This window comes from Apus apus, chromosome 4, assembly GCF_020740795.1.
Source record: "Apus apus isolate bApuApu2 chromosome 4, bApuApu2.pri.cur, whole genome shotgun sequence".
NCBI lineage: Eukaryota > Metazoa > Chordata > Aves > Apodiformes > Apodidae > Apus > Apus apus.
Window position 1 is genome coordinate 70,116,529 of NC_067285.1, and position 16,357 is coordinate 70,132,885.

Sequence of the window (16,357 nt, forward strand, 5' to 3'; positions counted from 1 at the left end):
TGTGGTTTAAAAAAACTCATAAAATGTGCTTTAAGAGCCACTTTATTCATACAGTTCATGAAGCTGTAGCATAAGACCCGTGATAGTTTGTCAGGCTGGGATCGTCTATATATAAACTATATCGCAACCTTCACATAGTAACACGCTATTTTTATTTTCTGTAACAACAAAAATGTTAGCTCCATTACTGAGTTACAAAGTATTAAAATAATATTTCAAGAGATCCTTCTAAAAATATTTAAATATTATTTAGTTTAACCTCTGTAAATTCTCTGCTTTAGTATCCAACATGTCGCATGTACCAATACAGTTTGGAACTGTATTCAATGGATTTTACTACAAACTATCCACATCACCTAAAAGAGTGAATAAAAGCCAAATGATTTATGAATGCATCTATTCTGTACAGCATTTGTTTTCATCTACATGGCTTACAATATAAAAGAATCTCTGGCATGTCCCTTTAAATAATAGCTAAGACAACATGTACATATTTAATTAAATTAAAGCACAAGCATTCTTGAAATAAATGGCTCGAGGGCTCCTCTATGGCACCTTGAGTAAACAGATATAAGTATTTCCTCATGGAATGAACACACCATGACAAAGCACTGAGCTGCAAGCCAAGTGATCAAAAAGCAGGTTTTAAAGACTTTTATACTTACCCGCCTACGGCAGAAGGGCAGGCCCTGTGCAATGATGCTGATGCTAAATATCTTCATCACCGTTTGGTGTGGTAGAGGTTCTTTGGCACTTTTAAGATCAACAGGAACCAAGCCATGGTTGATGGCAGTTTTTCCAGTTTTGGACATTTTATCGTTCTTACTTTGTCAAGTCTACTAATAATACAAGAACATTGCTAAAAAACTTTGCTTCTAAAGTTGCATGATTTTTTTTTTTAAGAAAGTTTCAGACTGGTGATTCAGCTCGCTGCAGCCTGCTGCCTTTGTCTCTTAACCTTCCCCTGCCAAGTGTTCTGACCTGTCTGCTGCTCAGTGAAGTGCAAGCTATCCTAGTATAGACAGGAATTAAACCACCAAGGGGCAGGCAGACTGCTCCTGCCAGTCAAACAGCTGGTAGACCTCCCCTGCAATGTCAGAAGAGCCCTTCTCCAAAAAGGGATCCACAGACTGAAAAAGAACAAAATCACGACTGCCGGGAGTTTTAATAGCCACAGGCACTTATGCCTGTGCTTTAAAGGAAGAATTTTAATTTTTTTTGAGTTGGGCTTGTTCTTTCAGAAGGAGAATCTAAGGAGATTGCAACCTTCAGACAGCAACAGTGTTACAGGAGAATCAGCTTTGCCCCTCTCTAAGCAGACTTCTCTTCGACTTTCAGTAAGATCTGACAACTAGTGACTAAAAAACTGACATGGGCTTTGCTGTTTCACAACCACTGTCTCCACAAACACAATGTATTGCTAAGTCCAAAAGTTAAAAAAGGAAACAAAAATGAAAAGAAATATTGGGGAGAGTCCCCTAAAATGAGCATATAGGCTTGAAACTTACTCTTTTAATAAAAGCAGAGGCTATCACTATATTTTCACATACATTGTCATTTTGAGCTCCTTCTTCCTGTGCCTCCATGCTTACATACAGGTATCCCAGCCCTCACCTCCATTCCTCCCCTGCTTCCTTCCTAGGGCAAGCAGGGCACCACTAGGGAGGGAAGCTGGGACAGCTTCAGCTCTAGGGATGCAACAGTAACGGAACAGTCCTTCCTCTTCTGGCTACCATGGGTTTGGGTACCAGTTTGCTCACACCTAACCATCACCCTGATGAGAAAGAAGGGCCTTGTCTCTGAGAACAGAATCCTCTGAAGGATGAGGGGAGAGGTCTCTGTGCCCTTAGCTACTGACCTAACTGAGGGCCATTTTTCAGGAAAACAGTACTTACTCCACCAACAAAGCTAGAACAGCATGTCTGTTACTCAGATTATCTGCAATTAGTTTGCTTCAATTTCAAGTAATTTCTTGATCTAATTAGCTTTCCTACAATGCCTCTAGGTTCCCACAATCCCCTTCTGATCCCTATACTTGGCCATATTTCTTAAAAAGATACTCAAATTTTGAAAACGTTTTTGAAAAAACAACTAAGTAAAAAAAGACAAAAGCCTGTGAAAATGTCTTATGAAATCGCTGACAAAAGACACAGCCATCAAAGCCTTCGTATGAACTGAATCACTACAGTCCAAAACACAGTGAATAAATGACCATTAAGAAATCTTACAAGTCCCTTTATGCGCAACACAGCAAAGATAAGTGACTGTATAATCATGGCAGGGCAAGAGAGAGACTGCAGTAATGCTTTAATGCTTGAAGCACAACACTGTACACCTTGACAGAAGACAGCATTAAAATAGGCTCCACTTAGCCCTCCCTTTTCCCTTCAAAAAGCCAACCTGTAAGCATGTCTCACTTGCCTACAAAGTGACCAAACATTTGCTTGTTTACTGCTTTTTACCAAAAAAACCCAAAAAAAATCTATTAAAATCCCTAATATTTAATTGAATATATATATTACAGTATGCATTCATAATAAATTATCTCTCAGACAAAAAAAAACAGATGTTGCATACAAAAATGCTGTTACAGAATGCCAGGTAGCACAGTATTTTCATTCACTGTGTTTTGTTGGTTTTTTTTTAATTTTCTACCATTCCACTCAAACGCCATTCTGAAGCACATTTAGACATACATTTTCTTCTAAGACTCTGCATTTTCTTCTTTATACTTCATCCTATAAACTCCAAAACAAAGTTTACCATTAGCCTGTACACAACAGCGATACAATCAGGTTATCGCTAAATTCTGAACTACATTCTATTTTATAGAACAAACATTGGGCTTATTACTTGGCTGGAAGACTTTGGAAAGCTGTCTTGGGATCTCAGTTTCACTCAAATAAGGAAACTTCATTGAGTACTCCAAAGAGGGAAAAAGAGTAGCCTTCTGTTACTACTTTGAAAAACAGAGTAGAAAGTCCAGAGATCAACACATATCTCTACTGATGTATCATTCAAAAAGAAACAGTAGGTCAAAGTTTTCCATTTTTGATGTAGTGATTGTTGTCTCAAAGTGTTCCAACAAAGTGGGAAGTCTACCAAAATGTATTTATCTTAATATGAGATTTAAATATCGTGCATGCAACACAAGATCAGACACAGTATTTTGTAAAAAGCAAACTTCAGACTCTAGTTTAATAAATACTCAGGATTTCATTTAATTGCATACAGAAATGTCTATGTGTGCACGTTAAGAGAAACTGCTGAAATAAATTAAGTTTTAAAAGACTATTTAATTGTGTGATTGCTGAAAGGAAAATTTGGCAGTGTGGCAGATCACTATTTTAGTACCAGCTGTTATTAGCTGATATTGAAGCTAGTATCTTCATACTTTATAAGCTTAGTTTTCCCCCTTCCTTCCCTTTAAAATATTTATAAAATATTATCTCATAAACAAAGTGGAAAACAGGAACATAACTTGGCCCATTCAAAGATCTACATCCAATCATGGAGCAGACAAGACTGAAGCAAGGCATTCTTTCTCCAAGTACTGTTCACAGCCCCAACTCTCCAGTACCACAGGTTATTCTCACACCTCTGAAAAGAAAAAGCTGAGTACCAGCCCTTCCTCCTTTGTAGTTTGAGATAAAAGCCTGAATAGTACATTAGTTTTACCTCAGAACTTCCAAACTATTCTAGAGTAATTCCACAGGGACACATTTCTGGCTGAAAGTATCATGTTCACGTTCAGTGTTGTCCATATTTTAAGTGAATAAAGTCAGTGCAGAATAAGGCACTTCTTTGTCACACATGGAATTACCATGCTAGATTTCACACTTTACCATAGCAATATGGAAAAGCTTCAGTTCTAATCTCTGCCTGTTTTTTTTCCCTTATTTATCATCCTCTCCCAGAAAAAAATGCTTGCACTAGAAGATGAGATCTTGCTGGCTCAATTTTGTTCCCATGTACCACCACTTCTTTTTAGTCTTTGAATTGTTAAATATTATTGACTGTAGGCACTATAGACTTACAGTAATGTTTAAAGGCCCCAGGCTGTGCTGTACACCTATGAACATTTAATAAGTGAAAGTCCTTAGTCTGAAAATACAACAGTCTATTTAAAGCAATGAGAGGGTGTAAGAGGAAGACAAAAATGAAGATGATTTGCTGTCTTAGAAGTGCCAGGAATATGTTGTATAGATTAAATCTCACTTTTTTTTATTTATTACACATATAATTCTAATTTAAGCTCTAAATGTAAGGTTTAGAGTGCCATTTTGTTGCTTTTATCTTTTGAAGTGTGTATTTTTTATACTACACAAGTTGAGAACATGTATAAACAAATGTGAAACTACAAAAATTACAACTTTAATGCTTTACATTTATCTAACATCCTGTCTCTAAATAAAGTGGGGCTGATTTTCCAATGATGCTCTTTTTAAGTGCCTGCCTGTCATTTTAATCAGAAGATCACATTTGAAATCCAATCACTTGATTTAGATGCATTAAAAGTTTCTAAAAATTTGAGCTTGAAAATAATAGTTTGAGATTGCCATGGACTATTAATCATCAACGTAAGAATCTAGAAGACACCTCTCTTTTTTTTTTTTTTTTGCCAGTAGAGTGAGGAGGTGTCTTTGTAAAATGAAAGCATATAGTACACAGTAGTAATTTTTATACCTTCCAGAGTAATTCAAAGCGATCCTGTACCAGAGACTCTTAGGAGCCGTGTACCAGAATGCAAATGTTATGAAATTAACTAGCTCATTCAGTATACTAACTCAAGAAAGCCATGGTTTTAAGACATGGATTTAAGAATTTATCCCAACAATGAAAACCAGCTTACTCAGACTTCACAGGATCTTCTCCTACAGCTGTCAACTGCTTTGCATACTAACAATCATGGAAAAAAAATGAGTCATGACATTTGAATACGGTGATGAAACAGTGTAAGACCAATAAAGGCCTAAGTTAAATATCTGCAAGTACAGAAAGATTAAAATGCAGAAAGCAGAACCCCAGACAGTTTTTCCACAGTTCTTAATATTGGTGAACAGCTGCCCTCAAATGGATAAAACAGAGCATTACAACATTTGAAAAGTCACCTCAAAATAGTAACAGCACTTAATATATTTAATAATATACTTCCTAAATAACATTTTTAGTAAGCACTGCACAGCTCCAACATACAGAATGCACTGAAATTTACATTATACACAAGCCCTATTCCTCTCTTGATACCCATGCCAGTCCCTGTCCATGTGTAGAACCATTTTGTTAGCAAAGCAAGGCAGTCTGTATGAACACTGGTAACTACTTTTAAAAAGCGGCTGTGGTCCCAAGTTTATTTATGAGAGATTTCTAATACCAGTATGCAAATAGTTCCCAAATTATACATTGCAAATTAGCCTGCTTTGTACAGTCAAACAAATAAGCTGTATAGAATGAAGGCACTGCTGTACAAAACACAACTGCATCAGTGGTGCTGCACAGAAAAAACTACTGCTCTAAAGAGTCTCCATCATATCCGAGTTTACCCAATAAAAAAATCTGCATGTATAAGAAAACAACAACCCAGATCCCTGAAGTGGGTTTGGAAGGAATCAGTGGAGAGGATAATTTTGATTTTACAAGATCAGAATTTCCTTAAAAATACACACTTTAATAGTATATTAAAGGGGCCAAAGTATTAGTTAAACATGCAAACTGACGGCTTTCTCTGTACTTCATGGAAAAAGGCCCAAGTGTTAGACCCACTGTACCACAAGCAATAGAAGGAATGAAGCCTGGCTCCAGGTGAGATTGCTATGCTAGTTTGAACTGTGCTTTAACTATGTTACAGCTTCTCCAAGGCCTTATGGCGCCCAAAATGTCAGGGGACCACCTACGTGAAAGAGTCATTTTAAGATCTTTATTTTAGCCTTTGCATCTTAGTATGAGTTTTGACTAATAAATTACTACAGTGGTGTAAAGTAAGGAACAAACATGAACTGAACCTGTTTATATGGTCAGAGAAAAACCCAATTCCACAAGGATTAAATTATGTCTAACCACGTGATGGTCACCCTGTAGACTTCCTCCTCAGCACATGCATTAGTCTCTTCCTTTCCTACCTACACTTTAGTTACCTTGAGAACTTGTGTAATCTTAATCTCTTTATCAAATCAATTGAAAATTAGTCAAGAGACTCATAAGCTCTGGAAACCAAGATGGACAATGACAGGCCGACATCTCTACTGCACACGCTTTGTTCTCCTTGGCAACAAAGTTTAATAACACAGTGAAGGAGAACCCAGATTTTCTTAACTTGGACTCAGATGATGCTTCCTGGTTATAATTCTGGTCTGGAAAGGTACTGAGGCATGGCCACTAACAAATATTGTGATGAAAGAGGTCGGTGTCTAATAAAAAACCCTACTTTAAAACTTTGGCATGAAAGAGCAAGGAGCTAGGCCTTTTGCTGCTGCCAGTGGAATGTGGTACTACTTTTATGACACTCCTACACAGAAAAAGTCATAAAGGTTCAAGCCAACATAGATAACCCACTCGGCGGGTTTCGAGGGAGGTGAATCTTTTTAAGCCCCAAAGAGTGAGCGAGTTCGGTCCGTGCAGCAGCTGGGGGTGAAAACAAAAGCCACGGCAACCGGCCTAGAGGAGGGAGAGAACAAAAGCTGCGAGAGCTCCCCGCTCAGGGGGCAGTCGCCAGGCCTTAACAGCCGCCCTAACAGCGAACGGCGGGAACTGGGGAAAACGGCTAGGGCTGTGTAACCCTTTCACTCACAGGAGAACAGGACAAGAAGACAGAAAGACGGAGGAGAAGACAGGGCAGCTACGTCACCACCCTTGGTTCCAGCGAGGCCTTTCCGGCGCGCTGCCCTGCCCGGCTCCGCGGGCCTCCAGCCCCGGGTCCTGCCCCCGGGCCGTGGGTCGGCAGGGGCGTGACGCGCTCACCCCTCTGTAACGTCCCCCGGAGACCCCCCTGCAGCACGCAGTCCGTTCTCCTGGAAGGTCTGGGGCCAGGCAGCCCGGAGAGTTCTGGAACGGGGAGGAGGCGAGGCCGGGGGGTCGGCACCTGCACCGAGCAGCTGCCGGAGATGCAGGGGGGCGAGGCGGAGAGGGAGAGGAGAGGGGCAGGGGGACAGGCTGCCCTCCCGTCTGCCCCGCTCACCCTCGGTGAACACCGGGCTCTGTCCTGAGCTGTGTGAGCCACGAGGCGCGTTGTGGTTCCACGTACCCCTGTGCAGGTCACCACACACTGACGCTCCGGTAAGCAGGATACCTGTAAAGCCTCAGTTTTTGTTCTCACTGACTTAATTTTTCCACTAGATTAACAAATGTAAGCAGCTCACAAAGTAGCCAGATGTATGGTAAGACAAACAGAACAGCAAGTGTTTGGAAGTGGAGAGTAGACAAGACCTCCATCTTTGCACAACAGCGAGCTATTAGATCACCTCTCTTTGTTCATGAATTCCTTAGCATGCAACACTGGTCGTGAAGAGATTACAATAATTAAAGCTTACTAGGCATCTCAACAAATACAGACTTTCATCTCACGAGAAAGGGAAGGGATCATACAGGCACACACAGCTATAGGTGTGGGACCTGCCCTCAGTCACAATAGTACTAGTGCAGAAGAGCATTTGGCAAATGAAAAGGGACCTTTTGCACAAGCTAACTTTCTGTAAGGTCCTATTAAGTGTTTATGAAAGAAACATACAGACTGTCTAGCAAACTGCATACTGGCAAGAATATATAATATCAGTATTAAGAACACCATCATATAATTAAAGTATATACTTAACCATGTGCATTTTTAAAAAAACCAAACCAATTCCTATCGGATTAGATGTCCTTTTAAGTGTACTTAACCATTTGTAACCAGAGGCCTATATTATTTGGCTTTACTCCTAAATTTATTTCCTGTACTATGGGGTCTTCTTGTCTTCCTCACTTTATCTTTTAACTATCTTTAAAGCATGTAGTGTAATTTCCTCATTAAACATTTCAGAAAGTATTGCAGATATGTAACAGAAATCCAACTGCATCATCTTGCATCTTACAAATATTCCAGAAATGTCTGTCCAGTCAGTCTTCATTGGTTGTAACACGACTTGTTGGACATGCAAGTTTAACTCTTTGGTTTAGTCAGAATTGTACCAGCTGTTAAAAAGAATTGCTACAGCTGCTCTGCAGGAATTTGTTTGCTGTTTATTTATGCTGTTGTTGCACCTTTAAATAAAGCTGAGACAAGAATTAAGGACTACAACAACAGGTACCAAAGTCATGCAATATTTAACACTGGATTAAAATGCAAGTCAAATTCTCAGCTGAGTGGAAAAGGAAAGCAGGTGTTTTTGTTAATAAGGAGGCTGCTTTTATGAAAATAGAAGATAAGAAAATGAGAAATTAGTTTTCATATGGTAATTCAGATTTTCTTATCACTGTATCACTTTTCCATATCAAATGCAAGACTTAATGATAAATTTTTAACTTATGTACATATATGCACAACAATATACTTAATGCAATACCAAAGTATTTAATACAATCATTATCGGTTTCTTAATAGTGTCCAAAATACACTGCCAAAAATTAGTTTTGGACTTAGCATTTTCTTCCTTTCAACATATTAAATGGGAAAAGGAATAATACACAAAACATCAGAAAGGTGTTAAAAATACTTCTGCCACCTAATATACCTAAAAAATTTTAATTTCTTCTCTAGCAGAAAAATTCTGCTCTGAGACTGTTTACATACAGCCTGACAATAACACTCTCCATATTAGCTATATTATCTGCTGTCAAAATAAAAGGTTGAACAATGCAGAGTATTCAGTTTTGTATGTTTGAAGCAATACAGACATCAAGGTATATTTTGATATACGATTGTGTTCTTCTTACTAGAACTGTAAAATAGACATAAAACCAGCAAATGGAACAACCAATTGTTACACTGGCATTCACTGATAGCACCAAATTTAGCTATATAATCCTTTTCAGCTGGTTAACAGCATACTGCAAAGAGGTATGATGCTATTTATAAACCTCAAGATAATGAGAAGTAAAGAATGCCTGGACTACAGAAAATAGAAGGTAGTCTGTGGAAGGGCTAGCACTGGTGGTTGATAGGATTGCCACCTTGAGCTTTTATTTGTCTTCTTTCCTTTTTTTCACACCTTTGTTTTGTTTTTAGAGGAAGGGGAAGCCTTGCCTGTGTTTTTATTTAACAAACACTGGCTTTTTCTAACTTTTTCAACTACCACTTTTTAAAATGCTTATAAGTATTTCATAAAATTTGACTTTTTGTATCTGGACAAGCAAATGTAGCTTTGAGTTTATTGGCTGGCTGATGCTATGACTTCAAACCCTAAGAGGAAAAAAATGCAGTGCAGCAATATCAAAGTCTGATTGAAGCAGCATAGGAAGAATTTCGGCAGTCTGTCCACCAAAGCAGATACACATGCATGTATGTAAACACAGCATTCAGTGTACTTGGTGTAGTACATGTAATACTAGTGGTTTACACCAAAGCCAAAAATTGTGTCCTTGCTTTGGATTAAGTCCAGCTTAAAGAGAAGTAATGACATTATTACGTTTGGCAGGAACAAGGGATCCATAATGAATAAAACTGATTTCTTCTACTAAGCCATGTCACTTCCAGTTTCTTAATTTCATTTTTACTCAATGAATTATTTTGTGTGTTTTAGAAAATCTGACCAAGGGATCAGAACTGAAGGACTTAGGACATCAGTAAAAAGTGTGTTCATTATTTGTTGTCTCTTAAATTTTTTAGTACTCAATATATTTGGGTCAATAATGACCACAGTACCTGCCATCATTAAGGGACACACCATAGTTTAAGTGAGAAGAACAAAGGGTCTCCTGTCCACTTCCAAACATAGATAACAAATAGCTGGATGACATCAGAAGAAGAATGCAATTTGCACTTACAGGAAATGTTGCTCACACTTTACTTTAAAGTAGTAATGACTTGTAATTATGAATTAGGTGCAATTTATCTCTGCTGGCAACCTATGGTGGCAGTCAGTACATTTCCCACTTCAGCACGGGCACCAGGGATTGAACAAAGGTATTAAAATTTAATAAACATTAACAGAATAATATTTCATGACACAGCTGAAAAGCATAGCCAATGTCTCTCCAGATTGAATTTCACTGAATATTACTAAAATCCACAAGCTGCATCTTTCATATTATGCAATATATGGTCAGGTAGTACAGTCAATAGAAAACATCAGCTTTTAGTAAGAAAAAACATACAAAGAACTACAGTTCTACAAAGAAATATTTGGTTTGGACCACCCTGGCTTGGAATACAAATCTCTGCACTTCGTTAGTAATTGTACCCTTGTCAGATCCTCTCCCTCTTCCCAGTTCTTGCTGTTACAAACTGTAGAAACAAACTTTAAAATAAGCAAGAAGAGGAGAAAGGAGAAGGAAGGGGAGAGAGAAGTAAGAACTGAAGACATGCCTGACAACAGTATTTTCCACTTGTATTTCAGGGATTATAATAGAGATAACCATGTATGCACAAGAACTCACAAGTTTCACCTTTAAAATCTCAATACCAATTCACTATATATAACATTATAAGTGCACACAAAGTTTTATAGAGGGTTTTTTTTTTTTTACATAAAGCACATTTTATAGTAATTCAGTGAATTCCTGAACTTGTTTGGCCAGAGAGAATGGGCAGAACTCAAGCAAAATCTGCATGAAGTTGAAACTTAGACAGTGTTTTCCTTTATCACACTACAGACAAGAATAGAGAAGATGCTTGCAACAAAAAGAACAGTTTCTATAAATGCTGCTTCTAAGTTTAATAGGGATTTTTCTAATACAAATTTCACCAATTAAAAAAAACAAAACTGTAAAACATTCACATGCAACCTAAGCAAAACAAAATGGCAGATTACTAAATCTACACATCATGCATATTATAGCATTATTATGCAAGTGTAACTTCATGTGCTGATCAGACACCATACACTATCAAAGACAATCAGTTCATGTGCCAAAAATCACCCTTTGTCCATAGACATACATGTTGGCTGTTCAAACATTCTGCTCAGACAGCTTGGAAATTTTGGTTTTAAGCATTCTGCCTGTTCAGTCATGATTAAACTAGCATAGAAATTGACATTGTCTAGTTTTCCTCCTTATACTCAAGAATTTGTAAAGATCTGTCAAATACGTCACTGCGCACTGTTTGCTGAATAGCAACATGTTCTGCAGATGAGAAGTCTCCTACAGAAAGAAAGGGCATACTTCTATTTTGCAGAAATGTATCAGGAAAAAATGTTAGTCCCACAGCAGCTGCTAAACGTAATTCTGGTCCTAAGATCACCTTCTATTCTTCCAGCCCTCTAAATGAATTTCAGATTTCATAATTTCATAGTCTGAAATAGGAATGAATACAAGAAATGTACTGATCATGACTTACGCTTTTTAAGCATGATTTCAACTTTTCAAATGCAATGCCAAAAGTTGATATTTAAAGCCATCCATTTTTTAAAAAATGCAAAACAAAAACAAACTCACCAGCCAAAGCTTTACTTACTTCACACTTAAATTAACCATTTGCAACAAGTTTTACAACCAGTAACATCAACTTAAATTAAACCCCAAAAGGTGAAACAGCTTAAAACTGACATTCAAAGCAACAGCATCCCACTGATAAAATGCTCAGTAAATACAGCCGTACCACTACAGCCTGGAGGTATTTGGACCAATGCTCACATCAGGCAACAGCAATTCTTTTTACTGCATTTTTTTTTCTAAAAAAGCTCGGTTTTATATTGAGAACAAATACCAGAGCAAAACCCAAGCTGGTTCCTAATTGACACTGATTTCAACACCTATGAAAAACTGTGCAACTACAAGGCACCACTTCCAGAAGCTATACCGAAGATATCAGTTTAATTTATTCTGAACAAAGTAATCTGTTAAACTGAGATGGCGATTTGAGTCACATAGGCAAGCTCCTTTCCAATATTTACCTCTAAGGCCAAGCAACTAAAAGACAGTTCAAGTGAATACAGCTTTGTGGCAATGCATCGATTCCAAGCAAGCCTAAACCAAGAGGCTGTTTCCCACACACACACCCAAAAGGTGGCTGCTTTAGAGAACAGGTCTGTGAATAAACAAGCAATATGACTACAAAAGGGTTACTTGTATGTTCAAGAGAAATGACTGACTGTGTCTGGTCAGAATCAAAAGGAAATAAAGAAGGAACACACTCTGAGACGCACTCTATAGCTTCACTGCAAAGTGGGAGCAATTGCACATTGAGTCAGATACCTGCACAGACAAATTTGGCACAATCAAAAGGTCTGTAACTTTATTTTCCAGCGTGCCTAGTTGAGGGAAATCCCTTGAATGGAATTGAAAGAGTGACTTCAATTATTGGCACAGAAGTAGAAAATTGCTTGTGACTTACTCAGCTAGGTATAAGCAAGCTCTGTAACATGAAACTAAATGAGAAACTAAATCAGCATCACTTCTTTCCACATAAAAAAAACTATGTATCTTTCTGTAATTAATGGAAATATCAATGAAAATCTACTTATTAAAGACAATCTTGTAGTCACAACTCTGACTCAAACTGCCGGCATCAATATTTTATATTAAACTATTATTGTCTTCCTTTCCAGGCACTGAGATTCTCAGCTTTCCTCTCTATACACTCTTACTTTCTTTACAAATTATACATTACCACTGCCATTTCATTCCGTAGAAATCTTTGTAAAAATCATACTGAAAAGAGGTCAGGCACCCCTCTTTAAAGGAAAGAAAAAAGCAGAATTTATTAGAGAAGAAATTCCTGTTGACTACAAGTTAACACTTTAGCATAACAGTTGAATTTAATTACTAGGCATTTTTTAAAGTTTGCATGAGAAAGCTGAACTAGACAAGCCACAAACTGTATCAGGGATAACTTTACTACAAGCAAAGCCCACATGAATTACCAAATGTCACTATCTGCTTACAGACTACAGAACATAAGCAGAGCAGCAACTATTTAACACCAGTTTGGCCTGAAAGCAAAGGAGTAAGAACAATTCTATTTACAAAAGACAAAAGTACAGTTAAACCTCATCAAGCCTTGGACAGCAAATGAAGCCATTACTTAACATAGTCAAGTAAAAGTAGAGCAATTGAGACGTATTTCTCAAAAGAAGGGTTGTATTTGTAGCAAAGCAGCATGTTTCAGGTTAGAATAGATGGGAAAGAACCTGGCCATCTACAGAGAAACTGAGAATTACAGAATCATGGAATGGTTAAGGTTGGAAGGGACCTTAAAGATCAACAGATTCCAACCACCCTGCTATAAGCAGGGACACCTTGCACCAGACCAGGCTGCACAAAGCCTTCATCCAACCTGGCCTTAAACACCTCCAGGAAGGGGACTTCCACAACCTCCCTGGGCAACCTATTCCAGCACCTTTCTAAACCCTCATGGTGAACAATTTCTTCCTGATGTCTAACTTCAATCTCCCCTCTTTCAGTTTAAAAACATTAACCCTTGTCCTATCACTGCCCTCTGGTAAAAATCCCCTCCTCAGCTTTCCTGTAGGCCCTCTTTAGGTACTGGAAGGCCACTATAAGGTCTCCCTGGAGCCTTCTCTTCTCCAGGCTGAACAGCCCCAACTCTCTCAGCCTGTCTTCATAGCAGAGGTGCTCCAGCCCTTTGATCATCTTGGTGACCCTTCTCTGATCCCTCTCCAACAGCTCCATGTCTTTCCTGTGATGAGGGCTCCAAAGCTCTACACAGTACTCCAGGTGGGGTCTCACCAGAGCAGAGGGGCAGAATCACCTCCCTGGCCCTACTGGCCACACTTCTTTTGATGCAGTCCAGGATGGGGTTGGCTCTCTGAGCTGTGTGTGCACACTGGCGGCACATGTCGAGCTTCTCATGTACTACCACCCCCAAGTCCTTTTCCTCGGGGCTGCTCTCTAGCCATTCTCCACCCAACCTGTACTTGTGCCTGGGGCTGTGCTGACCCAGGTGCAGGACCTTGTACTTGGCCTTGTTGAACTTCATGAGGTTGGCACGAGCCCACCTCTCCAGCCTGTCAAGGTCCCTCTGGATGGCATCCCTTCCTTCTAGGGTGTCAGCCACACCACACAGCTTGGTGTCATCAGCAAACTTGCTGAGGATACGCTCAATCCCACTGTCCATGTCTCCAACAAAGATGTTAAACAGCGCTGGTCCCAGTACTGACCCCTGAGGGACACCACTTGTCACTTGCCTCCACTTAGACACTGAGCCATTGACCACAACTCTCTGGGTGCAGCCATCCAGCCAATTTCTTATCCACCAAGTGGTCCATCTGTCAAATCCATGCCTTGTTAGTTCAGAGACCAGGATGTCATGTGGGTCAAAACCAGGTAGATGACGTCAGTTGCTCTGCCACCATCCACCATCTCTGTAGCCTTGACATAGCCTTTTCCCCTTTTTAAAAACAAGAGCTAAGTTAACTTTTTTCCAATTCGTGTGAACCTCACCAACCCACCATGACCTCTCAAAATGATGCAGACAGAGGCTTAGCAATTGCATCCACCAGCTCCCTTGGGACCCGTGGATGGGCCCCATCAGGTCCCATAGACTTGTGCACCTTCAGCTTCTTTAGATGGTCATGAACCTGTTCTTCTCCTACAGTGGGGGGAACTTCGTTCTCCCAGTCCCTGCTTTCTCCTCCTGGGGCCTTCACAATGAGGCTGGAGCACTTGCCAGAGAAGTCATTGAGAACCTCAGCCTTCTCAATATCCTGTGTAGCTAGATCTCCCATTTCCTTCAGGAGAGGGCCTACATTTTCCTGCATCCCTTCCACTGATGCTTTAATATTTAACAAACTGCATCTTAATGACACCTGCAAACCTTTCCAAATGATCCTGCATGCATGGAATCATCAGAACCTAAACTGGGTAATATATAAATGAGAAGGAGAGCAAAGGTTAAAAGTGTTGACTGACATTAACTTCAGAGTATGAGTATTTCTAATGTTAATACAGTCCAATAGGAAATTAAGGCTCTGCATCAATAGAGTAAAAATAATAATAATAATAAAAAATTAAATACCAAAGCTTGCTCCAAAATAGCTATCCTGTCATGGTAATGCAGATGTAATTCTGACTGACAGTTGTAAAGATTATTTATTGTTTATTAAGTCATTTACTTAACTCATTTTACTTCAGTACTATAGTTCAAAATAACTAGGGGAGGAGAAAATTTGCCAGTTACTAAGCTTTTAAAAGAGAGCATTTGAAAAAAAGCTTTAATTAAAAAGGAGAATCCCAGTGAGAAGCAAGAGGAAATAAAATTATATTGCCAATGTATTTATTTGTGTTTTTACAATTACAGTGATTCTTAACGTGCACCCTTTTTTGATAGAACCTTAGCTGAATTATTACTTCATTTAGAAACTTTTTGAAGCTTTAACTGTTAGACATCTCAGGAGATGAAAAGCTGGAAGAACCTACATATCCTATGTGTGATGCTTGCAAAAAATTAAGATTAAAAAATAACTTTTTTTTAGTTTAAAATTTTCCCTTTTCTCTTGTGCACTCACGGCAGACAACTACACATTGTCTTCTTATCACAAAAGCCATTGAAAAATGTTTAATACTTATTTTTTCAAGGAAATATTCCCACATCATTTCATTTACTGGAAGCAGACTTCTTCACAAATAAAAAAACACTGAGTCCTGCTGTTCGAGTTGTATTTATTCCCTAGACTTAAAAACACACTTCAAGTTTTTAGCTGCATGAGCAGGAAAAATCCTTGTGCAAAGGAACACTGTACACGTCTCTCAAGAGCTGCAGTAAAGCAATAGCAGCACCCTCTGCTGCTGAGAAAAGGAGAAAAATATTAACATACATTGCTATAAAACCACCACCCCACCTACACACAATACTCAAACCTTCTCTCAGCTGCATGTACTGCCCTGTGACCTGGAGCCAGACAGATGGTATGGTACCCTGAATCAGAGGACACTGCAACCAAAGTACACAATTTTTACAATAAAATTAAGCTGCTTCTCAGCCTTTACTGTTATTATATGCAATATATGTCAAAGATGAAAGGCATCTATTAAAAAATTCATCTTATTACCTTTAGTAATGAAGCAAATGCTCAAGTATACCAACTGCTGAAGGGGTATAAAAATGGTTTTTGTGTCTGTTTCACCTTTATTGCAGCTGATCTGTTTTCTGGTTCTTAGGAAGCTTTGACTAACCAAAAACTAATCACCACCACAGCACAAAAACTTGCTTTTGAAGAGGACACTAATTCAGAAAGTTAGTGGAGGGTTCTGCATGCAGCATGTC

General features: G+C 38.8%; 1 protein-coding gene across 4 annotated transcripts in view; it reads right to left on the minus strand.

Annotated features, from left to right (window-relative positions):
- Positions 1-16,357, minus strand: part of FBXW7 (F-box and WD repeat domain containing 7) — a 187,633-nt gene that overhangs the window by 81,565 nt on the left and 89,711 nt on the right. Inside the window, exon 1 of one of the 4 annotated variants that reach the window (XM_051616959.1) lies at positions 666-972. The exons of the other annotated variants lie outside the window; for them this stretch is intronic. Coding sequence (XP_051472919.1) covers positions 666-812 — 147 coding nt within the window. The 5' untranslated portion in view covers positions 813-972. Of the gene's footprint in view, positions 1-665; positions 973-16,357 lie in introns of those variants that run through there. 4 annotated transcript variants of the gene reach the window in all.